Source organism: Mixophyes fleayi, chromosome 12, assembly GCF_038048845.1.
Source record: "Mixophyes fleayi isolate aMixFle1 chromosome 12, aMixFle1.hap1, whole genome shotgun sequence".
Taxonomy (NCBI): domain Eukaryota; kingdom Metazoa; phylum Chordata; class Amphibia; order Anura; family Limnodynastidae; genus Mixophyes; species Mixophyes fleayi.
In genome coordinates this window covers 33,912,041-33,938,947 of record NC_134413.1, presented here as the reverse complement: position 1 = coordinate 33,938,947, position 26,907 = coordinate 33,912,041, and the positions used below count along the sequence as shown (strand labels likewise).

Here is a 26,907-nt window from a genome sequence, read left to right as displayed (position 1 = left end):
ATAGTAAACTGGTAACTTATGGCTGTCCAGAGATGTCATTAGAGCTAAGCTTCGAAGACCTCAGCAACTCATCACTTGTTGAAAACATCACAATTTACTCTGGGCTCAGCGTGTTGTGGCTTAGAACAACAGCTTTCTGATTTTCCAAGACATAAAGACTGCTGAGATCTCATGAATATGATGCTTTCTGGCCACTGCATGGTTTCTGAGACTTCTTGCAGAGCTGCCATAGAGGTTTATGTAGAATTGTTCAATGAAAATTATGTGGAACACTTTCCTCGGGGTGATAACTCCTTGAGAACGTTTATGCCAAGACCAGTGACTCCACCATCAGTGTATGCACCAGTCAGGATTCCCTTGTCTGCAGGTGTGATGACTGGGTCCATCACTGATGCTCACAACAAGGGGCACGTAAAAGAGGAATGACATGCAAAATATCTTTTGTGAAAACATGAAAGAAGGTAAGGTCTGCAGTTCAAAGGAAAAGATGAAGATAATTATTGACAGACACTTTGGGTTGTATTAGGAACTGAATAGTGGATGATATTAGTTTATGTAGTCTTGTTGGTGGGAGAGATAGTCTTACAGTCTGAGTGTCAAAGATAACCCCCACAAATTCAATCTTTTTCAGGGTTATCTTTGACAATGTTGAAGAGTTCTTATTAAAGTTCGCATCCAAGCAACTTTCTGGACAGCCTGAATGTGTGCATGTCCTGCAGATAGAAGATGGAAGAGATGCAACACTGTTTCCCAGGATGATTTTGCAGAGCCAGATAAGGGGGTTTCAGAAAACTGGATGTCGAGTCATTGTGAGAAAACTTCCTAATTTAGCGTGGTACGCCAGCCTAGTGGAGAAAGGAAGGGTACCTTAGCCAAACTTCAGAGCTGCCAATCCAGGCAGCCAAGTAAAATGCTGCACAACTGGGTGTTAAAAATATCCATTGAAAAAAGGAAAACAAGAAACAAAATGTGTGATAAAAGAATGATGATAGGGATGTGAAAGCAAAAGGACACCAGGCAATCTAAAGTGAGCATTGTTGTTTCCCTGAAACATGTATAAGTAAAGTTTCTGCACCCCCTCTTGCAGCTTAATTTTTTTTAAAATCTTTAAAAGGGGTTCTCCAATTTAATACAATTCCATACTTCCCTTAAATAGTTCTTTGGTGGAGGTAACCCCCCCCCCTCCCCTTATCTCTTTTCTCCTACTATTTGAGAGAAGGGGGAAGGCAATTAAAAGATATATATTGTAAAGAAGAGAATCTCTAAGCAATCTAATATTGCAGCACTATTTATACATACCACTGTTAGTCTGCTGTGAAGTGGCTGTTTTCTCTACAGCCATGATGTCCTTTGAATTCCCATCAGTAGCAGAATCTAGTGGAGGCTTTTTGGCAGCCATTTTCACATTGATCTCACTCAGTTTAGATAGGTGGAAGAGGCTAGGCCGCAGTCTGTGTGTAATATAAGCTGCAAGCCTATTAGCCGGATGAAGTGCTCCCATTTGACCCAAAAGCAATTTGGCTTGAGGGTAACTTTTGCCATTGACCTGTAATATTGAAAATAATAAGAGTAATAAAGGAATTTCAAAAGCATTTGTACACATTTTAGCAAATTAAAGAAAGTACAGAACAGCTGCAAAAGGCTACTCTTGATGTCTTGCCAAAGTGGCCATAACTTTAGCTATTACCTACCTAATCAAGTCTCATTTCAGAAAATGGGGAGTGAAAAAGCAAACATGATGCAGAAGTGGGGTTGGAATATATATTTTCTAATACACTAAATTGAAAAGATTTTAATTTAGTTCATTATTCATTAAACAATTGTTCCTGTTTGGGTGTTAAATATGCCCTAAAACATGTCCTGTCTGTGTCCTGAACTTATAGCTAAAAATGTCTGGACCCTAGCTGTCAATTGGAGGTCAAATAGCTGCTTAAGACAACTCCTGGCCTATTAATCCCAGTACAAAAAAGCCCTGAGATGCTGAATTGCCCTGCAGGTGTAATGGACATATGCTTTATCTAAAGCAGGCCTGGCCCTGTGGCTTTCCAGGTGTGGTGAAACTACAAGTTCCAGCGTGCTTTGCCAGCTATCGGCTGGCTATCTACTGCAAATCATAATGGGGATTGTAGTTTCACAACACCTGGAGAGCCACAGGTTGGACGGGCCTGGTCTAAAGTTTGATACTTGCTTCAGGCTTGTTTCCTACCACTATATTCAGTTTAAACCAGATATATTTGTTGCCATGTTAAGTGTTAGGCTAGGGTCTGGTATTCGGGTAATCACTATGCATTAGAAACCTCCATGTAAGACATATAATCAAGACAAGACAAGAAATCAATATAAACTGGCATTACCTGAATTAGATCTGCCTGATTGATGGTGGAGTTCTTCAATCGAGCCACCAGCTTGCCTGCTGGAATGACTTTGGTGTAGAATGGCAGACCTTTTCCACCATGAGACTTTGTTTCTTTTTCAGCACAGATATCGTGGGGTTTTTCGTCTGGGAGTTTCACACTTTCAGCCCCCCACTGTACAGGAGGCTTTGCAGATGCTTGATCTGTCTTCTGTCCTGGTGCCATTGAGATTTTCACTCGAGAAGAAGTTGTAGAAGACATAGACTTATCTTCACTCTTCTTCTCAGACATAAGCTCAATATTGAAGCTGCCCACCTTAAAGGACTGAGGTTCTCGGTTATTCATGTGCTGTGACACAATATTGAGGATTTTGCTACGATCCTGTTCCCAGCTGCAGTCCGACATAATCTCAATTAACTTAGTGGGACCATTGTTGTCTACTTTTCTGCACCTTTTGTCTACAACTTCTGCATAAGTGAAGGAAACAGAGAATAAGCAGAAAAACAAATGCAAGCAAAAATGCTGAGAGAACAGTTATTTGAATCATGTTTGTAAGAAAAGCATTATATAAATACAAAATCATAAAGCTCCACAAATTTACCATCCTCTCCTGTGTCTTCCATCTCCCGCTCTCTCTTTTTGATGGATTTGTAGTCATGCTCCTAAAAACAAAAGTATACAATTAAATGTGTGTGGCAACAATAAACACGCTTTAAGGCAGTTTATCGGCACAAAATGAATAATGTTCCAAATCTTAAGTTAAAATTTCCATGCTAAATTGAAAAAAAAATGTAACACCATACTTCCTAACATTGCAGAAGACAGGACATAAGTTGGCCACACCCATGATGTACTATGGACACATTTATACAGCGGCACAGCTTAAATTAGGAAGCCCCGTCTTTTCAGGTACCATAAATTGGGACTGCCCTAATGTCATAGCTAGGGGGGTGAATTGGGTCCCCCCCCTTCTCCTCCAATTGCCTACGCAAACACCATGCTCGCATACAGTGTGCCGCACTTGCATAGCTCCAAAGCTTAAGCTGGTTTACACAATGGACATAATCGCACCTGATCGCACCTGACTGACATGGAGTATCTTCGTGTGTGTGGTGACATCATCATGCACATGAGGACGCAAAGACAGCTGGGTATCCAAGTCTAGGCTACATAAGCCTGGTTTTGGAATTCCAAGCTTTCTCTTCCCTCTAAGTGCAAGGCACTGCTGCAGCACTTCTTCATTCCCGCCCCCACCCCCCGAGCATATAACCTACACGGCTACTACTCTTTAACTATACTACGTAGCTACCCAATTACAATTACTCTAACTAAACTGTTGCAACTATTGATGATACAGTGACTGCTGTCCAATACCAACTGTTGCTTTATCTGTACCTTGAGTGTCAATACCTAATTATAACTTGCTATTTGTGGGTGTCGTCTGTTATAATTACTGCTGATTTATCTCTTTCTTGAAAACTACTATACCAAACAATTACATAGAAAGAGAAAGTGGAGGCAGACACGTAGAGAAGATACAGTTAAATTGTTGAAAATTAATGTAAAGTAAAAAAAAACAAGTGAAAAAAGTTAATTTTTGTATCATTGTCTTGAATGAGTCTAAAATTTTAGCTGAATTTATGTGTATAATATGAATTGTAAGTAAAATACTTTGATTTATATATTTAGAGACATTGCAGTTATTTATAACAGGTGTATGTGTATACTATAATATCTAGTTTTGGTATTAAACTATTGAGTAGAAATCTTTGTGGATTATAGATTCCTTAAGTATTGGAAAAAAACTTGAGTAGACAAGACTTCTAGGGGAAAGTGTGAAATGGGTAGAAGTAACAAGACTGTATAGGAAAAGTGTACAAACCATACAAACATACTCAATATGCCCTATTTTCCTACTACATTTATGTATATTTATATACACACACATAATGTTTTTTGGGGTCTTTCAATTCTCAAAATACGGAATACATTTTTTCATGGGAAACGCTTCACTAAGGATCCCAGAACGATGACACACTCATAATATGGTTTTCTGCTACAAATATAATAACAATCAAGTTGAGCACCACAGGTTTAATGAATGGTAATGTTGGTGGAACCAGTTCATAATTTGTTAAAGTAAACAATCTCATAAGCATTCTGATAATAATGGCTCAAACATAAAAGGGGAGTCCGTTGGAAAATTGGCATTCGGTACATACCGTTTAAGTATAGAAACCAGTGAAGCCTAGGCCGCCTTTAACAAAAATCAGTTTGAACTCTTGTGCATGGCACCCTCATTTTATTTATTAATTACAGCTGAAACTTTGCTTCAACCTTTCCTTCAGTGTATCCTCTGGAAGCAAAACCTGGTTTCTAGCAAAGTTTTACTCATAAACTAGGATAGACACAAAGATGACATTTCCTTTCCGTCCAACATGAAGTCTCAGCGCTGCACTCCAGTCCTGTTCGAGCTCTGGGATCTGTCATTGAGCCATGTGCTGATGTGCAATGGGAAAGAAACTGCTACCAGCAGCAAATTATTACCTCAATAAGGAAAGAGAAGTTTCTTTATGTGGCGCAGTTCTATCTTACACCCTATTTTACAGTGTCTGGTGAAATTCCATAGACAACTATCTGAAGAAACTTTTTGACAAAATGATCTTCCTCCAGCAGTTTGACTGGAGTCAATATACAAATAATCAGATTGGGTACATGTTGGCAAACGCCCTCTCACTTTGAACTTGCCCACACATGCATACATGGGAGAGGGTTTGCGAGACGAGGAGAGAATGAAAAAAAAGTGTTGTTCAGTGCTACTGAATTAAATGTACCATAAACATATATTAAAAAATAAATAAATCATACATTTGGCGTTTACATTGTTTTAATCTTAAACCAGTCTTATTAAAATCAAGTAGGGTCAGAATCCCAGGGAGATAGGAGAGTGCCAGGGAAGAGGGTAAACTAAACGCAAATGAATCTATGTACCATTTTCATTTTTCCACCTTCTGTGATATTTTCTATTTCCTCTCCAGTCTCTCGTCTCAGTCTACCTCTGTCTAAGTTTTACTCCATGCTTCATGATTTGACTCGCCCGCCACTCAAAATACCTTTAATTAGCAGATAAATAGATTCTACTTATTTCGGTCATATGACTGACATCCTAGTCCACTCCTGGTCAGGAAAGAGTTGCCAGGGAAAGCTACAAGGTGCCTTGCGAGGAGACACACAAATTGGTTGAGGAGAAGAAGGGAGGCGGACCGACTCTTTATCAGACAAGCTGAAGGCTCCGGAAGAGATAATGTTTTGCTCAGTGAAGCCTGAAGAAGCCGGTGTTCGCGGCATATCAGCTCAACAATTTTACCAAGCTCCTACCTGCGTCCTATAAATACGGCTGTACTGAAAGGATTAGCACTGTGGTGAAGTTCCTGAGCTGACCTGCCACTCATACTGACTCCATCTAGTTTCGTCAAGTCCCTGAAAAATCAAATTTCAGGCTATTTAACTGAAAATGGCAGGTAAGCCTCAGTGGGTTGTCCTTTTTTAGGCTAAAACAGAAATCCTTAATTATAAATAATATGCGTAAAAGTCAACCAATTCAAAAATTAAAGAAACAGAATACAGGACAAAACAGAACCCATACTTTGTCCACAAATATTTAAAACATATGTACCCTGAAAATAGTTTTTTTAAATGGATTTGTTTATAATTATGTTAATAAGCAACAGCTCACCTTTCCAGTGGTGTCAGAGCCATCGATTATACACTGGCCTTTCTTGGCTTTTTCACCTGGTGCTTTATGTTCATATGCCCTGACTCGAGCACATGTCATCATGCTGTCAAAATACAAATAGACCGGATCCATTTCTTCCAGATTGACCTGTGAATTGATGCAGTGATGCTTAGATGCTAACAATGGAAATGAATAGTAATGACAGTGATAGGATTCTAGATGCAGCTAAGGCTAACTATGGGAGAAATTCGGTATAAGTCTCAACTTTATTAAATGGGTCTAATTACTGTATTCTGCCCTGCTGGGAGGATACGTGTAAATGGGCAGGTTTCCAATAAATTATTATTAGGCATTGGCACACTGTCAAGGTTGCTGTTTGCTCTGGCCATAGAACATCCAGCATATATAATTAGAAACTATATGGGTCTCCGTGGCTTAGCAATTCCTAACTGACCCAAGTGACTCTCTTAAAACATTGCTGCCAGTGGAGGAGGGGTCAGATTTTTTTCTGGCCTTAAAATTTATTGGACAAAGTCAATTAATTTTCCAGTTCAGAGGCACTATCCACAACAGTTTACACATTCCTATTTTTGCAATGGGTCACTAAATTTAAATATTTAGGATCTGAATATCCAATATCCCAGCAGATTATATTCCGCATAACATTACCCCTTTGATTGAATTCCTACATATAAAAACCCACACATGGAAAAAACAATGTCCCTCATGTTAACAAGTAGAATTGAAGAAAAATGATAATTCAACTAAAACTAAAAGGCATTCCAGCATTCGCCGGTCTGTATACCTATGCATAACTTTCTAAAAATTTAACAGCATGTATCCGGTCTGAGCGAACAGTAGAGCTATAATTAAATGACATCTATTACATAGATAGTGTGCATCTGGTGGGCTGGCACTTCACAACTTTATATTGTATTATTATGCACCTCAGTTGGTACATCTTAGAGAGTGGTTTTGGGATCCCTCTAATAATAGCTTGCAAAAGTATCTGATAAGAGTAAGTGGACTTCAATGATGCACACCTTTGCAGGCCCTTTTGAAGGGGAAAATCAAATAGAAACTTAGCCCCACTTATCATACAGGCTATCTGCATCTTGGGTGCAGAAAACTCCCTATTGGGTGGTACAGGAGTGAAATCAGATAAGACACTTTGTATAATGTATAAATGGGTATCTTTCTAAAACCAGGAGTTGATGGATTTTGGTTGGGATACATTGTTACAATAGTAAGAGATCTCTTTGCTGAAAAGCATTTTGAAACTTTTACAAAAATAGAGGTAGAATAGAATATTCCCAGAACATACTTTCACAGGTATCATTAATTTCTACTTGAGGCTCAGTCTGAGAATGGCAAGTCAAGGTTTGTGGTCTCCACCATGAAAATAAACCTTCAGCGTATAGGACCACATAAATGAATATCTAAAATATTACACTACTATTACTACTGCAACAACACTACTGATGAGGAATATAAATACAGATAGCCTCACAATGCTCCAAACAAAATAGGAAGATGACACAGAATGGGGAATAGCTTTATATTTTGTGAATAGCTAGAGAATCTACATTATGTACTAAACATCAGCAAATCCAGTTATAAAGATTTACATAGTGTTCAACTCATGTAAGATTAATGAAATTTGGAGGCAGCACCAGCTCAATTTGCTTTAAGTGCTGTGTAGGGGTCAGTACATTTTAGCATCTTCTATGGAAATGACTAAAAGTAAACATTTCCCGCCATTGGGGGACACTGCGAGACATTGGGGTATAGTAGTGGGTCTAAGAGTTTAGGCACTCATCAACTTCTTTGATCTTTACTCTCCTCCTCTACTATGCCCCTCTTCTCCTGTGGATACCTCAGTTTTTGTTTTTTTTTAAAGTGCCTAGGAGAGGACACGTGGGCTTAGGCTCCTGCCTATACTTAGTATAGTTTAGGTTTTTACATGTTTTTATTTTACTTTTTCTTTAGGTGCTGCGCGGGGAATCGATCCTAAGACCCAGAGGGGTGAACAGCCTGTTGGCTTCCTTCACTCTGGGTCTCTGCGCAGTTAAGCACCAGCAGATGCTCACTTGCCTTGCACCTCTTGTCCGGCAGTCATCCCCTAGAGATGAACGTTTTGGCTCATGAGTTCTATTTCTGCCATTAGGGCTTTAGGTGGCCCATATAGGAAATAGCCTGTAATTTTTTTTCCGGGGCCATTGTTAATAGTTGCGCGGAGGAGCTGCAGCGATCCACCTCCCCCGCCGACGGACATCCCGGCAAGCACCTCCACCTAGACTACGAGCATCGGGGGACTAGGTATCAATCGCGCTCCCTAGGAGGCAACTCGGATACCGGAGGGGACACCGCACACACTGCTTGGGCACTGTAATTACAGTGTGGATGCGATACACGCCGACAGCCATATTAAGTATGCTCTGATTGGCATTTCATAGAGGCAGCGATATTGGGGGCGGATTCAGAGGAGGAACTTCCCTCCACCCCCATCCTGCTTCCTGGCACAGAAGTGGCCATATTGGGACACAGAGATCGTTGGCTGCACGTCCTCTTCAGCGATCCCCACCAAGGAGCGAGTTTCTCTGAGGGATCCCACAGATAAAAAGTGTGATCACTCCCTCCGCTTAGCTTACATAGCATCAAGCAGTATGTTTAGACCCACCATGAAAGTGGCCTTGGCCAACAAAGCTATAATTAGTTAGTTAAAGGTATTTCAGGATAACACCCCACGCGCTGATCTCCTCTCCTTGGCCGAACATATTCAGGAGACTTCTGATAATGTAGGACAGGCAGCCCATGGATGCGGTGTCTGTCAATTCTGGATTCTGTTGTCTCATTATTGCATCTCGTCGTACCCAATGGCTACACTCGCGGGCGGCGGATGCAGATTAAAAACGAGCTCTAGAGATCTTGCCATTTGATGGGGTTACTCTGTTCGGATTAGAGCCAGAGAAAGTCATTCAGGTGGCTACAGGAGGTAAAAGTAACACGTTCCCCATGGGCCCCAATATACCACGTCAAGCATGTTTTCGGTCCTTTCGTTCATTTGCCCTGGGCCCCCCGTCGAAAGAACAGTCATCTGCCCCCAGGGCAGGGTACAGCAAAGGCAGGGGCGGTTAGGTGCGGAGCCTCCAGGCCAAGTGATAAGCCTGCAGCATGACCCTCCTTTCCCTCAGGAATCTGTGGTAGGGGCACTCATTCACTTCCAACGCCAGTGGTGGGCAGCCACCGTGGACGCTTGAACATGAGGAATTGTATCCCAGGGCTATGTCATAGACCCAGCTCTGTCTCCACCACCAAGGTTCTTCTATAACTCTATCGCCCTTTGTCCCCTCAGGCGCAGGAAACTTCAGGAAGCTATCCAGAAGTTGCTGACAGCTGGTGTATTTGTTCCCATCCCAGCACAGGAGAGAGGTCAGGTGTTTTACTCCAGCCTCTTCCTAGTGCCAAACCCAGATGGATCTTTACGCCCAATTTTAAATCTGCAGCCTCTAAACAAGCAGGTGATAGCTCAAAGGTTCAAGATGGAGTCCCTTCGGACTGTTATCGCAGGAATGGAGCAGGGAGAGTTCCTGGCTTCCATCGACATCAAGGATGCCTACCTACATGTTCCCATATGGAGGCGGCACCATTGTCTTCACCGCTTTGCGGTATGAACTTCCCACTTTCAGTTCAGGGCCCTACCCTTCGGCCTACCTACCGCTCTCCGAATGTTCACCAAGCTCACGACCATCAGGGTGAAGCTTCTGCGGCAGAAGGGAGTCACAATAGTCCCCTGTTTAGACAATCTTCTCCTGAAAGCTCCATCGGCAGAGCTCTTAACTCACTATATTCAGACCTCTATGCAGTTCCTGGAAGCCCATCGGTGGATTCTGAACCCACCAAAATCATCTCATTGCAGCTCAGCGAATGCGCTTTCTGGGTCTCGTGTTCGACACAGTGACCCAGAGTGTCTATTTACCGGAAGCCAAGGTCCTCGCCCTATTGCCCAGAACCAGGACCTTGTTGGCGCAGGCAGAGGTATTCCTCCTCAGTTGCATGAAGCTCCTGGGGACCATGGTTTCAGTATTCAAGGCCGTGCCTTTTGCTCAGTTTAACTCTCGACCTCTTCAACTAGAGATCCTTCAGAAGTGGTTGGGATCTCAGGAGCATTTAGACAGGCTGATTATTCGCCTGTCAAAACCCACTCGTCTCTCTCTGGCATGGTGTTGTCCAGACAAAATCTGGACAAGGGTCAGACCCTTCAGAGCGGCCCATGGACCTTAGTTACCACAGACGCAGGACTGTTAGGCTAGAGAGGGGCGACAGGGTCCCTAAGATTTCAGGGTCGCTGATCCACCCTAGGAAGCCATACTCTCGATCAATATCCTAGAACTCAGAGCGGTAGACAGGACATTGACGAGGGCTCAGAGGTTTCTAGCAGGGAAGCCTCTTCAAATTCACGGACGTGGCATAACTGAACCACGAAGGGGGAACTCGCAATCTAGGAACCATGCGGGAAACAGCCAGAATCATGGCATGGGCGGAGCGCCACATACACCAGATATCGGCCTCTTACATCCTAGGCTTTGAAAATTGGGAGGCCGACTTCCTCAGCAGGCAGAGGGTTCACCTGGGCGAATAGTCTCTCAGCAAGGAGGTCTTTGCCCTGCTATTGAAACGCTGGGGCATGCCGGAGCTCGATCTTATGGCATGCAGGCTAAACCATAAAGTCCCTCTGTATTGATCAAAGTCTCGAGACCCTCAAGCACACTTCACGAATGCCAAGTCAGTGCCATGACACTTCCGACTAGTGTGCCAGTTAATCCCAATACCCATGCTCTCGCGGGTATAAAAGAAGCTAAGAGAGCGGGTTCCGGCTATCCTGGTAGCTCCTCATTGGCCGCGAAGGGCATGGTCCTCAGACACACCGAGACTGTCAACGGATCCTCTGTTCCACCTGCCAATGCAACTGGATCTTCTCGTTAAGGGCCCTCTTCTCTGCCACAATTTAGATCGGCCAGCTTTGACGGCGTGGCTATTGAGACCTTAGTCCTCGGGCCAAAGGGTTTTCTCAACAGGTTATTGGCACTCTGATCAAGGCCAGGAAATCGTCCTCCTCAGCCATATATCAGAGATTTTATAAGGCATACATCCTTTGGTGTGAGGCACAGGGTTTCCACACATCCAGGTTTAGTCTTCCTAAGCTGCTGGCGTTCCTGCAGGCCGGCTTAGATAAAGGGCTCCATCTGGGGTCGTTTAAAGTTCAGGTCTCAACACTCTGCATCTATTTCCAGCGGAAACTGGCGGCTTTCAGAGATGTTCAGACCTTCCTGCAGGGGGTCCTTCATGTGCAGCCCCCTTTCGTTCACCTGGTAGAGCCCTGGGACCCCAACCTGGTGCTCTGGGCGCTCACCCATCCACCATTTGAACCTCTAGATTCTGTGGAGTTGCGTCACCTCATTTGGAAAATATTCCTCTTAGCTATCTTGTCAGCTCATAGAGTGTCGGAGTTAGCAGTGCTCTGCTGCACTTCCCCTTTCCTAGTTTTTCACGAAGATAGAGCAGTTATTCATACCAAACCTTCCTTTGTTGCCAAAGTCATGTCCAGGTTACACCTAAATCAAGAGATTGTAATGCCTGCATTCCACCATCCACCTTCTTCCCTTCCCACTTTGACCTCCACCTCTGATGACGATTTGCGGTTGCTGGATGTGGTCCGTGCTCTTCGGCATTATGTTGACCAATGTCCGTACAACCAAGGATCTCTTTATCCTGTACGATTCGCAAAAGCACGGTTGGCTGGCTACCAAACAGTCTATTGCCTGCTGAATCACTTCCACCATCAGACTGGCCTATGTCCGAGCATCTCTGCCTGTCCTGGTATCGCTGAAGGCTCACTCTACCAGTAATCAAAATCATGAATGTATACTTCACTAGAGACTGTAAATATAAAAAAAAACAAAAAAAGAACAACAGATTGGTCTAGGCGATTAACCTCTAAAAATGCTATTGCTGTTGATGACTCTTTCTGATAATACAGGCGCTCAGACCTCAAAACTTTTGTAGGATTTCCCTATGTTTGCAACCAATAATGACAAAATAGATGTGTTCATCTATACTAATTGTATTTGAGTTAAATTACTGCATCATTATATACTTTTGCAATATTTATGGTTTCCAAAATTTCCTGATGGTAACATTGGAAGCATTATTTCTATTCATCCTTGATACTGGACAAGGTTAGATATATTTAAGCTTATTTCAAATAGTACGAGACCTTATTGAACAGTTTATTTGCATTTGAATGGTGTGACTGGATCACATATAAATAACTTATGGTATGAATTTATTTAAAGGAAATAGCGCGGGGCGCTTATTTATATAAATTGCCAATGCACTTACTTTTAATATTGTGTATAATTTGAGATAGGAAATCGTTATTTCTGAGAACCGGGTAGTTGTTTTTCCTGTTTAGCCTCTCTAGAGGAAATGCATCATGTCTGATGTATATATTTGATACAATGAGCCTTTGTTTACAAAGCCTTTGGTGTATTGTGATGTGTGGAAGTGGCTTGTTTTAGGTTTTTGTTGTTCTGTGGGAATGTGTATTCAGTGAATGTCTGAAGAAGGTATTCATGTCAGAAAGACCTTTTGACTTGCCAGTATGTATTCTGCCTCTGAAATAAGACGCAGGATATCACAGCAAGGTTTTTAATCATTTCATAGCTAAGTGTAACTATTATTGGCTTTGCAATGCATGTAAATCCATGTTTAAACAGGTTATATCCTGATGCTAAAAATAGCCGGTGTCTGAACTGTATAAAAGGCACTAGCTTGTATTGGAAACTTGTTCTTCTGATTTTCATCTGACCTGATCACTGGTACCTCCAACTAGTGTGAGAGCAAATAAACATCTTGCTTCAAAGACCTGCTTGAAAACATATTCAATATTTCTGTATTCCTGTGACCTGCAGATTAGACCCTAACTCTAATCCGTTCTCCGGCTGTCTCTGAGGTTTAGATGCAAGCTTTCCGGTACCACCACTCCGCCTGCTACCCATGCAGCCCTGGTCAGTGTGATAGGCCAGGGGGGATCCACCCACAGCTTCCCTAATCCATAGTAAGAGGTCAGGAGTACCAGCCCAGGTACACCAGCAACGAGATACGCTAGCAGCATCAGTTACCCAGAAGAAACCCGGTACTGAAAACCGGTTAGGAGTCCAGTTGTGGCAACACGTGTAAGCCCCTCCTACTGCGGCAAGAGGGCGCATTTGGGATAACGAAAGGGAACGGTGGCAAAGTAAGCCCAGCCGGATCCCAGCAACAACAGACGGGGTGTAATACGCGGTCCATCCTGTCACAAATGGTTGTATAGTTCGAGTAATGTAGGCTATTATAGGAAAGGGGAGAATTTTATTGTGCCGTTTGTATTCTTTACGTAAAAGTATACAACTATACTTGATTCAAAACAAATGTAAACAAAATTATAAATGAAGGACTGCCTCAAAAATATGGAACATGCAAAAACAACACCAGATCCCAAAATATTGTTAAGGGCAGAGTACCGTGAGATCATAGACTGCTAGAACTGCTTCTCGAGATATTCACTTTTAGTAGCAACCTTTCTAAAGAACTTGAAAAATTCCACAGTACTCAGTTGCCACTAGGACTTAAGCTCGCATTTGTTGATCTAGCACTTGGCCAGTAGAGTGGAAATTACACGGTAGTAGGTAGTGAGCAAACAGGATGTTAGCAGCAGAACTCAAGAGCCAGATAGGCAGGGGTAAATGCAGAGTAATAAACAGGCCAAGGTCTGAAGCAGAAGAACACAGCAGAATCCTTTAAGCAAGCCAGAGGTCAGGATAGATAGAGAAATGTATGCAAATCCGCTTTACAAGCCAATGTTCAGGAGTGGAGAAGATAGCAGAATCCTTTAAAAAATCCAGGTCAAAACAGGTTAGGATACAGGGAACACTAGGGCAAGCTGAAACGAACACCAGCATTGGTAGGGTGCAAGGAAGAGGTTTATAAAGCCAGCAGCACCAATCAGAAATTGCAGGATAAATAGCTGCATGGATGTGGTAAGTATTAGCACAGCTAAGTCTGCTAGAATGGGAGCTGAAGAGAAGCTTGTTGCTATGTACCTAGCAAGGAGGTGAATCAGTGAACAGCAGGATTGATCCTACACATGGCTGTAGCAGTAATGCACAGATGACAGATGAGTCAAACAGGAGAGATCCTATTTCTTAATACAGTCCCTGGGTTTGTAGTGCAGTTATTATTGTCAATTAATACATTGGCCTGCTGTTCCAAAAACTACAGATGAATGTCATATTTTAATAAGTAAACCCCTACTTCTTATTAACAGTGAGCTGAACTTGAGACATAAATAATAAAAAGTAGAGGTCTATAAGAAGAGCATGCAAACTCCAGTTTAAAGCAGCCTTACGCAATATACATATTTTAAGAATCTGTGATTTAGCACCAAAAATTTTGATGGTTGGACATGAGGTTACTGGGGTATATGCCTTTTACAGCAAAAAGTTGCGCAATAAAGAGCAAATAATTACTAGACTAGTAAATAATCTGCTGCCATTACAAGGACAATCAATGACAGCTTGGGGTTCACATGTTTCATTCATTATTCATAGCTGTTAGCTAAAGGTATGTAGAAATATTCAAAACAAGCAGAGGTTTATAAATATTTTCGACATGTTCACCATCATCCTATCAGGATCCAGCCTCATTCAAAATTAATTAACATCGCTATGTTTGTAATATGCTTTTCTAAAAAAAAAGTCAATAAAAAGCTTTTCAATTAAAAAAAAATAATTAACATCAACTGCAGGTGTTGGGTAGATGCTCTGACCTCTTATAGCATCATTTACCAAATGTCACACATTGCAAAATCCAGATGAGCATGACTTAACCTGGGAGTTTGAGAGAGAGTTAAGACAGCAAACCGGAGGGACCACCCAGCCCCAAAGTGTGGATAAACAAATAATGTTCATTGGGTTCTTTAAATAAAAAGTACAAACACACTCACATACATGCAGTACATAAATCAATATATCAGGTCTGATTCATTAAGGAAAGTAAAGCAAACAAAATGAGTAACCTTGCACCAGGAAAAACCATGTTGCATTGGAGGGGGAGCTAAATTTAAAATGTGAGGACAGATTTATAGTTGGGGAAGGGCATGTCCTAGATCAACTTTAAATTTCAGTGTAAACATAAAGCTATCAAGTATTTGTGTGCTACATGAAAAAACCCAGAAAGTATTGTTAGGGCCCACGACCACAAAGATGAGTTTTTAAAACAGGTAGAGTCTTCACCTTTAGCAGCAGCCTTTCCCGTAGAGCTTTATATGCTCACAGGTATTCAGATGCCCCCAGTTCTTAGGCTCAGTATAGTAAAAGCTCATCCAATATGGCCTTAGCGCAGATGGAATCGGGGACGGTAGCCCAGACTGGAGCGGGTAGTCAGTAGCAGAAAGAGGTCAGGGGTCTGAAGCAAACAGGTAAATCGATATCCAAGGTCAAGGTCACATAAGTCCAGAATACCAGCCAAAAGGTCAGAGCAACAGGCAAGGTCCAAGGTACAGGCAAGGGTCACAACAATAGATCAGTCAAACAGGAATCCAACAGCAGGTCAGCACAGTACAGGAAACACTATAACCGACACGGAGGCTAAGCCCTCCCTGCCTTAAATACAGAAGGTAACCAATCAGGGTCCAGCCCTAGAACTAGCCCCAGATGCTGCCTAATAAATTAATACAAATTAATTAGCCCACAGGCTGTTCTTTAATCTGCGCGTGCGCGCCCGCCCGGTTGTCAGCGTTGCCGGGACGCGGCGCTGTATTAGAAAGCATCCCGACCGTTGCCATGGAGGTGGTCGGGAAGAGGAAAACTGGAAAGGACGTCCCGGCTGTTGCCATGACAGCCGGGACGCAGAAGGAGGAATCGACGTGACAAGTATTTAACTTATGTACAAAACAATAAAACTAATAAGCACCCTTTGCATTGTGACATGGTTTTGCCCAGGAGAAAACTTACTCTTTTTTTTTTTGAACTTATTTTCCTTAATGAATCAGAGATATTTCCTATGCACATATGTTTTTGTCAGTAAGCCTATTGAAGAACACTGCAGGTTAAAGGTCCTAAAGTTCTGTGTAAAAGTGAACAAAAAATAAAAAAAAAGGTTAAGAAACAGTAATATTTGATAAACTTACATTTTAATTTTAGAGGCACTTTTTCATACAATCAAGTTACAATAGGTTGTTTTAGAAAACCAGTGAATCTGCCAAGTGTTTGAGACATGGGGTCCTTACCACAGTGCTGGGTGTGTGCGAACGATCAGATTTACTTCCAGAGGAGGATTTGCTCTTCTCTAAATGTCCTTTGTGGTGTTGCACTTTGGATTCAACAAATTCAGCTTTTTCAGGAATACAAAGTGGCTCTGGATCATTCTCCACATCCAATCTATTCCAAATGGGAAATGATTTTGAGGACCGAAACTCTAAATCCCAGTCATCTGAAAATACCCAAAGAATAATAAAAAAAAATAAAAAATAAATAAATAAAAAAAAGTTAAAATCATAGCGTACTACTCATAATATCAACTTCAAAAGACAGGGAAAATGTTAACAACAAATAAAGCTTTACCAGGCAAATTTATTTTCTCCAGCAGCATAGGTATATCATCAGGACATTTTCTACAACTTTTAAGCAGCACTACATTTTGTGTATATTAAATTCATAAGACAAAAAAAATAAAATAAAAAGTAAAAACGAATAAAACAAATCAAAATTAAACACAAAAACACAAAAAAACAACTATTCCTATATTATGCTTATTATAAATATATAGTGAACAAGCCATAACATTTGCTCTACTTCCACAGTACAATTAATAAAGAAATTGTAAAATAAGTGAATGGAATTTCACAATGAAGGGAGTAGGAGAAGCAGTAGTATTGTATACCACCATATACCAGCCCACTCCGATCACTGCACACACACACTCCGTGCAAACAGACGGACAGAATTTCTAAAATACTCACTAAAATCAATAGATTTCTTCTTTTTTGTCGTACTGGCCCCACTCTTATGGTCATCTTCAACATTTTCAATGGGTTCTTCTTGTGCTGACCAGGGTGAATCATCTGTTTGTTTTGTTGGTTGAAGGTTCTCAGCATCTTCTTGTGTGGGCCTAACTGATTTAACCTTGAATCCATCTTTTCCAAGGTAAAGTTTGCTCTTCAGACAATGACAGCCAAGCATACAGGTTATTCGGCAACAGTGAGTAGGTCTGTGCTTTGCGTGACTTAAACTTGAACATATACAACCTAGACGGCAAAACTCTTTCTTGCATGATGTTGTCCGTTTGTTAATTATTTTGTAGATAGGCTTGTTTTTCAGAGAAGCCTTGGAGGAGAAAAAGAAGCTGCATATTGTTACTTTATTCTGCAGTGGCAAAAAAAACAATTTTTACAATCAATGGTTAATTATATTACATAGCTTACACCACAACATACATCACTGCACAATTATTACTGCCTTGCATGCATTCCAGGAAACCCTCTCTTAAATAACAATCCCTCTCCTTCACAGCACAACAAACAACACAGCCTTGAAACTGTGTGAAGATAAGCAAACAAAGGAAGAGCTAAAGAACAGATTTAGTGCAAAATCAAAGTGTTTGGCAGGCTTGTCAGTGAGGGAAGTCTGCCAAAGACGAGGTGCTGTACAGGGATGCCACCTTCCCCCAGGGCCCAACATAGAGAACAGACCCCTCTGCCTCTGTATAATTAGTGCAGGTCTGCTATGGCCAGGAGTTTCAAAAGTGCCAAAGCTCTTATGCCGCGTTCTTTCCTGCCCCCCCCCCATAGGTTGAAAGAGAAAACGATACCCATTTATAAGCCATGCGCTCAAACGAGTATGTCCAAACTCATGCAAACCTCCCATTCAATTCATTGCAAAGTACACAGAGGAGGATGTTCAACAATGTGGTATACATTTGAAATAAAGCCTGCTCTAACAGGCAACAGAATCTCCAATGCTAGACCGTTACAGACATGCCGATTCCAGGGATTGGCGAAAACTGCTACTTTGAACACTAAACCATCGTTACTCAGTCTATGGAAAAATAAATGTTTAGGTTTAGTTGCAATGACTATGTAACGGACAACGGCAGCTACATTCTTACCTGAGCTGTAATAAGAGTGGACAAAGAAATATCTGCGCGCTCCTCTGTGATTAAAGTGCGTGGCTTCCCTTCCCAGACAGCACACTCCTCCAGCTCCATAAGCTTCATTTGAGCTTTGGAAAATCCTAGAGGCTTCAGAGAGATTTGATGGCTCTGTAACTGAGCTTGGTGTAAAAGTGGCAACAAATTCTCTTCCACGGGAGGAACAGAGCTGGACTGAACTGTAACCTTCTGGTCTGCCACTGGTAATTTTCCTATACGTTGGACTGGGGCTGGATATTCCACCAAATCTGACGCAGTGAATTTATTCATGGAGTGTGCTTTAGTATTTTTCTTTTTCTCTGCAGAATGTCGTTTGCAAACTTTCTCCTTTATGGTTACAGGAGTTGGCACTATGGGTCTCAATTTAGATTTCGTAACTGGTGCCGAGATTTTGCGCGTATACTTCCGTTTTTTAGTTGGCAAGGGAAGCGGCTTAGAAGAATTTGAGGAGGATGTTGCATGCGGAGCCTGCTTCTTCAGCACACTGTCCAGAGTCCTTACATAACTACTGCTTTTCGTGGGAAGCTGGTAGCTGATAGAAGACACTGTCTCGTTTTGTGAAAATCCTTTGATATCCCCCATTAGCTTTGCTTCATTTTCTAGGTACTCATCAAGCTCATCACTGCAGAAGGCAGAGAGATTCTTCAAAGAGTGTTCTGTTCTGCTAGCTGTAGACAATGAATTTTTAGGCAGCAAAGTTAATAGAAGTTAAACATTTTCAATACTATGTACTACTTTCCAGAAAAAGCAACAGTCCTAATGTAGGTGGCTAACCTATGATTCATGCTTATTTTTGTTATAAACTTTTAATAGGTAGCAACAGCTATGAGATCTTTTATTTGAAAACACGTTAGCATGACAGACTAGAAAAACAGAAAGAATGAAAACTAAATAATTGGTGTTAATAAGTGCATATGATCAGACAAGGTTATTCTCCTGTAGCCCCTGTTTTAAGTTAAGTGATTGAATGTAATGAAGCGGTAATTTCAAAAGTAATTCAGTATATGTTGGGTATGGTTTTCCACCAAACAGAAAGAAACCCTGATATTTTGGATATTAGATCTCATACCTGTTCTTTGGAAGAAATACACATGTATGAAAAATGTGAGGATTTTAATAAAGTTTGATATGCAAACATTTACACTGTTTTCATACACACAGCAAAAATATAATATTCTTCTTCATCCACTCTGGGGGACACTGCTACCATGGGGTTGTATGAAGGCGCATGGAGTTGGTACTTAAATAGTTAACAACTAAGTTTGCTGCTGACTCCTCCCCTGTGCAACCTCAGACCCCAGTTTTGTTTAAGTGCCCAAGGTGTTGGGCTGTTTAAGTACTGCTCTGCAGTACTTGCTACTATATTATATTTTTTTTATTTTCTTAGTGTTACTAACATGTCAGTTCGGTTAGGAGTGGATTAGCGTCATGTTTTACACTGGTTCACTTAGGTTTTAACTGGAATATAGTTCCATTTATTAAAAAAAGAAGAACAAGAAAGAATATAGAAAAGAATCAGTCTGCAGCGACAGCCGCTATGCGACTGTCACTGTATTCTCCCGAGCGCCTCTGGCATAGAGCACGGGGACTTAGTCTGAGAAAAGGCCATTTTCAGGGGAATACCAAGTTTCCCACCGAGGTGGAGGGGGGGAAATGGATTTCATTTGGCCACAATCTGAGTACAGATTAAAAGGCTGCAATGCACAAAAAAAAAACAAAGTAGAGCTATAATAAGCAAAAGCCTCCAGTGAGCGGGTAGGATGATCCTCCCCAAAGTTTACAAAAGCCTCCAGTGCGGGGAGTGTAACAAAGCCCCCCCCCCATGCTGATTGGTGCACTCCAAAGGTGGGAAAATTCAGCTAGAGTTTACCTCGGACAGACTCCTGACTGAAATAATGGAGAATCCATCTGCTGCTGGCTTCCCTTCCTTGTTTTGAGGCTATTAGCCAGTCAGAGCTAGTAATCATTTTACTGTATTTTTCTCTGTGAAAGTTGCCTAATCAGTATCTCCTTAAAACAAAAAAAAAAGAAATAGAATGTCTGATAAGAACATGAATTCTTATGTAGAATTTTATTCCTGTTCAAAATGCTCTGCAAAATTACCTGTGGGGCAAAAAGACCAGGGAGCAGTTTGTGCACAGTGTGAAACTGTGTTCGGCAGTACCCCACGGGGAAATAATTAGTTAATGAGGTTCTTTGTGGTAATAGAGAGAATACGGTCTATATATATGTACCTACAGTTTAGGGTTTTATTATAGAAGGCTCTAAAGTTAATGGAGACAGTATTTTACATGAGTGTTCAGTCATATTATTATGAGACGTTCATTTTATTATCCAGAAATTAGCTATCTATGTGGTGTGATTGTTTATGGCCTGTTTCTTTTTAAATAATGACATATAGTGGTTAAAAACTGAGGAGGAGCATGTCATTTTCAGATCGGACTGCTCCCCCTTCACAAATAGGTATGTTCCTTGAAGCCAATTCATGAAACTGGACAGTAGACAGTTGAAGAAACTCCTGTTAAGTGCCAACTCCACCTCCACTCTCACAACCCCATGGTAGCAGTGTCCCCCAGATGGAATCGGAGAAACAGATCGTAAGCATAAAAATCCTCTTTTCTCCTAGCTCTACAGGGATAAACCCAGAGATGTACTCCCCAACACAATCTTTTGATATATATAACAGAATAATCCTCACAACAGAAGACTCTCAACACTAAGTTGATAGCTAAGTGAAGGAATTAGTAAATATTATAGAGATATCTATTTGTACAGATATGTGTAAGGCAAAACTGATGTCAACCCCTAGTCCCTCCAGAACCATGTCTAAGACAGAGTACCCGCAGATAGAAAGCAACTTGTCAGACAGACACAGTCTACTGCTGATAGAGAGCAGCCTGTCAGTTAGACCCTGCTACAGATCAGCGGTTTTCTGTGTCTGTTAGGTAAAACTGCACAGAGACTAAACAGCAGAAGGGAGGGAACACAGTGTCCCCTAGATGGAATCAGAGAAACAGATTTATCGTAAGTATCCTATCTGACATTGCTACCATGGGGACGTTCTAAAGCAGCCCCCTTAAAGGGAAGGACCGCTCTGACAGCCCAGCATGTAGAGCACTACTGACAAAAGCAGTGTCTGCTGGCGCAAATATATTGAATTGATAAAAATTTGTAAAAGTATGGACCAGGGTCCATGCGGCTGCTCTGCACAACTAGTCAGCTGAGGCCCCATTTTGTGCAGCCCAGGGCGCTCCCACTGAACGTGTATAATGGGCTACAATACGATCTGGCACAGGTCTGATAGCACTGTCATAAGCTTGCCTAATTGTAGAAGTAAGCCACCTAGCAAATCGATTGCTTAGAGCCCGGCCATCCTCTGTTAGAGGAGTTGAACAAAAATAAATAATCCGTGCGGCGAATCTTTGATATCCTCTTGACATAAATTCTTAGAGCCCTGACCACATCCAGAAACTCCATGGAACCTGTCCCTGAAGACTGTGGGCCACCCTTGACTACCAGAACCACTATTTCTTGGTTCACATGAAAGCTGGACACCACCTTTGATAGGAAAGCGGGAACTGTTCCGAGAACAGCCCTATCATCGTGAACGATAAGATATGGTTCCTGACAAGAGAGGGCACCAAATTCGGAAACTTTACGAGCCGATGCAATAGCTAGTAGAAATACAACTTTCATACTCAAGAACCGTAATTCTGCCATGTGTAACGTTTCAAAAGAAGGTCCTTGAAGCATATTAAGCATCAGGTTAAAGATCCCAGGGTGCTGCTGGTGAAACATGGAGGTTGGATATGCAGGACTCCTTGCAAGAAGGTCCTGACATCTGGAATGTCTGCCAAACGCAGGTGAAAATACACCGAAAGGGCACACATCTGTACTTTCAATGAACCTAGACGAAGGCCCGCATCCAGGCCATCCTGGAGAAAAAGCTAGAAAACGTGTGGGCATGGGTGGCTCTCACACCATCTGATTTAGGTTTGCCAGATGCGGTGGTAAATACGAGCCAAAACTCATTTTCTAACCCGAAGGAGGGTGTTAACTACTCGTGAAGAGAACCCTCTGGACCTCCACAGGCTGGCCTCAACAGCCATGCCATTAAATTGAGCTGAAGCAATTCCTGATGTGTGAATGGTTCTTGTTGAAGAAGGTCTTCTCGAAGAGGTATTGGACAAGCAGGGGTCACTAGTATGACTGGAATTCCACCTTGTTTCACTCGAAGGACTCTGGGAATCATAGGTATGGGAGGAAAAAGGTATCCCAACCTGAAGTCCCATGGCATTGTCATTACATCGATGGCCACCGCCAAGGGGTCTCTTGCTCTAGAGCAAAACGGAGGTACCTTCCTGCTGTGACACGTCATTAAGACCAGGTCCGGGGCCCCCAATCGTAGGACCAGAGACTGGAAGACCTCCAGATGGAGCGACCACTCGCCCGGTAATATTGCATGCAGACTGAGAAAGTCTGCTTCCCAGTTTTGGATTCCTGGAATAAAAATTACTGAGATAGCAGGAATGTGGTTCTCTGCCCAGGTCAAGATCTGAGCAGCTACCCTTATTGCTCCTGTCAGTCTGTGGTTACCAAGATCCAGGACCATGGGGCAAAGGACTTTCCCACTGTCAGATTGTCCTGGACCGTCCACTATCTGAGGGAAGCCTTCGCCTCTGGTGACAATTGTATAAGTTGTCTCTCTAATATCAGATGGGTCCTGCCCATTTCCTTAAGAGGTCCCATTGGAAGCAGCGTGAGTGCAGCCAACCATAAGAAATGGTCTAAGAGGTCGATACCAACTTTCCTAATAGACGCATGCACAAGTGGACCGATGGTCTGCGGCAGGTCATAACCCGAGCCGTCAGGTTCCTCAGGGATTGAGATCTGTCCTCCGGAAGGAAAACCTTTTGTTTGCTGGTGTCCATGATTAGTTCCAGAAAGGTAATTTTCTGTCACGGAATCAATTGTGACTTTTCTCGATTTATGATCCATCTGTGCGTCTCCAGGATCCCGATAGTGTGGACCAGATGCTGATTCACCAGGAGAGCTGAGGAGGCTTTTATGAGCAGATTGTCCAGCTAGGGCACTATTTGCCCTCCTCTGGAATGAAGAGAAGCTGCCATTCATTTTGTAAACACTCTTGGTGGTGTTGAAAGGCCAAGTGAGAGAGCTCTGAATTGGTAGTGATGGTCCCACTGTGAATATGAGAAGGGCCTGATGAGCCTTCCAGATAGGTATGTGAAGGTAGGCGTTCTTGATTTCTATAGACGCCATGAATTGATCTGGGTCCAGTCCATTGATGACAGACCTCAGGGATTCCATTTGAAATCTGACCATACGTAGGTGCTGGTTTAACGGTTTTAGATTTAGAACAGGCCAGAACGAGCAGTCGGGCTTTGGGACCAAAAAGAGACTGGAGTAGAATCCGTCTTTTTTGGTGTGCTAGAACCTGGCAGATAACTCCGGTGGAAATAAGAGAAGCAACACATGTAAGCACCGCCTCTTTAGAGGGTCGCAGGTGAATGTCCCTAAACCACCAACTCCGTATTTTGGGTCTTTTTGGAAATCCTTTCATGTCAACATGGGCTATAAAGTTCAGCCCGCCAATAGGGACCCCTTGCAACACGAGGACAGTCGCAAACGGGTAGAGATACTTACGCCAAAAGACGTCCAAATCCCAAGATCTAAAAAAATATAAAAATAAAATAAAAATAAATTAATAATAATAATCCGCTTGACGGGACCTTACTCTCCTCGCGACTATGGAGGTAGGGGTCACCTACATTTATTCAAATATCAGTGGGCGGCGTCCACCTGAGATATTTGGATCTTGGGGATCATGTCCAGAGTGGCAGAAACACCGGGGGTTTTATTCAAATCTGTTCTTAGTGCCTTAACCAACATCTACGAGTAGGCAATTTTTGGATGGGATCAGTCCTTTGTTTTTACAGTAGGAAGCTCTCATTAACAGTTCAGGCCATTCCCCTTTGGCTTTCCACAGCCCAGAGAGTTTTCACAAAGATTATGGCAGTAATGGCAGCACGTTTACGTGCATTGGGAGTGAACATTATTCCGCATTTGGACTATTTTCTCCTCAAACCCTTATCAGGTCATTTTCTCCATCAGTATCAGCCCGTCTATTCGAATTCTGAAGCAACATGGTTGGATAAACAATTATTCCACATCCAATTTGATGCCCTCACAGACAATGAGGTTTCTAGGATTAATAATGGACACCACTCCTCAGATCTTTCTCCAGAACCTTCTCTACAGATCCCTGCAACTCTCTGTATGGTTAATCCTGAGGCACCCTTGTCCTTCCATGCGCTTGGGCACGTGGATTCTAGGTTTGATGGTATCGGCATTCGGAACCCTCCCATACGGTCATTTCCACTCTTGTACGTTCAAGTGGAATCTAGTAAGACAATGGGGGGGTCCTCCTTTTTCATCTGGAGACCCCAACGAGTCAGATTTTCCAGGGAGACTCATCAACCTCTGAAAAGGTGGTTAGTTCAAGAACTTCTGATGATGTGGTCTTGAATTCTGGTGACCAGAGATGCCAGTCTGAAGGGCTGGGGAGCTGATCTCCAGCTTCGTCCCCAGGGTCTTTGGACAGACAGGGAGGCGCTTCAGCCCATGCTGTTAGTCCTCCAGGGAGCTCAGTCTCTCTTTCAAAGGAAAACAAGTCCACCTCCAATCCATCAATGCCACTGCAGTGGCATATGTAAATCGCCAAGGAGGAACAAGAAGCACAGGAGCTATGCAGATAGCGGAACAGGTCTTCTTGTGGGCGGAGAAATTCGTTCCAGCGATTTCGGTAGTGTTTATTCCCGGGGTGAAGAACTGGAAGCGGATAATCTCAGCAGGCATGCAATTCTTTCGGGAGAATGGAACTGCATCCTCAGGTGTTTCAGGAGTTAGTCCAAAAATGGGACCTGCCAGATATTGATCTGATGGCATCCAGACACAATCAAAAGATTCTGCACAAGAACCAGAGTTTCTCTGGCTGTGGCAGTGGATGTAATGTCCATGAGGTGGGACTCCTGTTTTGGATATCTCTCTCCACCAATTCTGATGATCTCACTGAATCTAGGGCGAATACTGTTGGAACGCCTTAACGGTCATTCCGTTGCCACCGAATTGGCCCAGGTGGCTCTGAATCGCCAACATCCTACTTTTGGTGGAAGGGTCAGGTTGGGTTCTTCAGACTTGCCTCAGCTGGATTTAATGCAGTGGCTGTTGAAGCCGACCTCTGGCGGTCAAAGTGGTTCTCTTTCAGGGTAGTGGAGAAATTTATGAAGGCTTGGAAGCAGGTATCAGCTAAAATCTATCACAGGGTGTGGAGGATCTATGTACAGTAGTGCGAGAAGAGGGGTCATAACTCTGCATCTTTCAGATTAGCCGTTTTCTGGCCTTTCCTCAGGATGGGTTGGAGATGGGACTAAGACTTGGTTCTTTGAAGGTTCAGGTCTCTGCGCTTTCTCTTTTCTTTCAGCGCCGGTTGGCTCTCCTCCCTGACGTTTGTACTTTCCTTCAGGGGGTGATTCATGTTCAACCTGCCAACATTCCTCCGTTGGCCCCGTGGGATTCAAACCCCTGGAGTCGGCTGATCTGCGTTTCTTGACGTGGAAGGTGGTGTTTTTGCTGGCCATTGCATCTACTCAACAGGTGTCGGAGCCTTGTCCTGTAGGGTTCCTTATCTGGTGTTCCATGAGGATAGGGCGGTTCATAAGACCGTACCTACTTTCTTTTCATATAAATCAGAAGATAACGGTTCCGGCCTTTAGAGAAGGGATTGGCCTCCTTCCTCGGTTAGTCTGGATGTGGTCCGGGCTTTAAAGTTTTATGTGGACAGGACTTCTGCTGGTTGCAGGACTGACTCTCTTTACGATTATCATAGGATAGGTTGGTCGGCCATCAAGCAGACCATTGCTCGTCGGATTAGGTCTATGATTCAGCTTGATTATGTGTCTAGGAGTCGGCCTGTGCCTCAGATTTTCACGGCACACTCTATCCGTCCAGTGGGGGCTTCCTGGGCTGCTCTCCATGGAGCATCTGCAGAGCAGCTCTGTAGGGCGGCGACCTAGTCCTCAGTTCAAACCTTTACGAGGTATTGCCAGTTCAACTTTTTTGCGTCTACGGACGCCAGTTTCAGTCACAGTGTTTTGAAGGCTGGTAGACCAGCCCCTTAGGGGCTACTTTAGAAGGGTCCCATGGTAGCAGGGTCCCCCAGAGAGGATGAAGGAGAAAAGAAGATTTTTGTACTTTCGTTAAAGCTCTTTCTCCGACTCCATCTAGGTGACACTGCGTTCCCTCCCTTTTGCTGTTCTACAGTTAGTTGTGTTGTTGAGCCCTTTTCTTGGGACTTTAGAATTACTCAGGTGTGTGGGGTGGCAAAGGGGAGGAGTCAGCAGCAAACTTAGTTGTTAACTATTTAAGTGCCAACTCCATGCGCCCTCATACAACCCCATGGTAGCAGTGTCCCCCAGATGGAATCGGAGAAAGAGATTTAACGCAAGTCCAAAAATCTTCATATTTCCATTCTTCCATATTTCCATGTCA

At 42.8% G+C, this 26,907-nt stretch overlaps 1 protein-coding gene across 3 annotated transcripts in view; it reads right to left on the bottom strand.

The window, feature by feature from the left end:
• The window catches only part of MGA (MAX dimerization protein MGA), a 70,767-nt gene that overhangs the window by 15,880 nt on the left and 27,980 nt on the right, over positions 1-26,907 (bottom strand). For all 3 annotated transcript variants that reach the window (XM_075192867.1, XM_075192865.1, XM_075192866.1), the window contains exons 8-14: positions 18,298-19,007; positions 17,153-17,516; positions 16,421-16,623; positions 6,091-6,237; positions 2,956-3,016; positions 2,355-2,821; positions 1,300-1,546 (exon numbers count right to left, since the gene is read on the bottom strand). In XM_075192867.1, the coding sequence (XP_075048968.1) occupies positions 1,300-1,546; positions 2,355-2,821; positions 2,956-3,016; positions 6,091-6,237; positions 16,421-16,623; positions 17,153-17,516; positions 18,298-19,007 (2,199 nt within the window). The remainder of the gene's footprint in view (positions 1-1,299; positions 1,547-2,354; positions 2,822-2,955; positions 3,017-6,090; positions 6,238-16,420; positions 16,624-17,152; positions 17,517-18,297; positions 19,008-26,907) is intronic.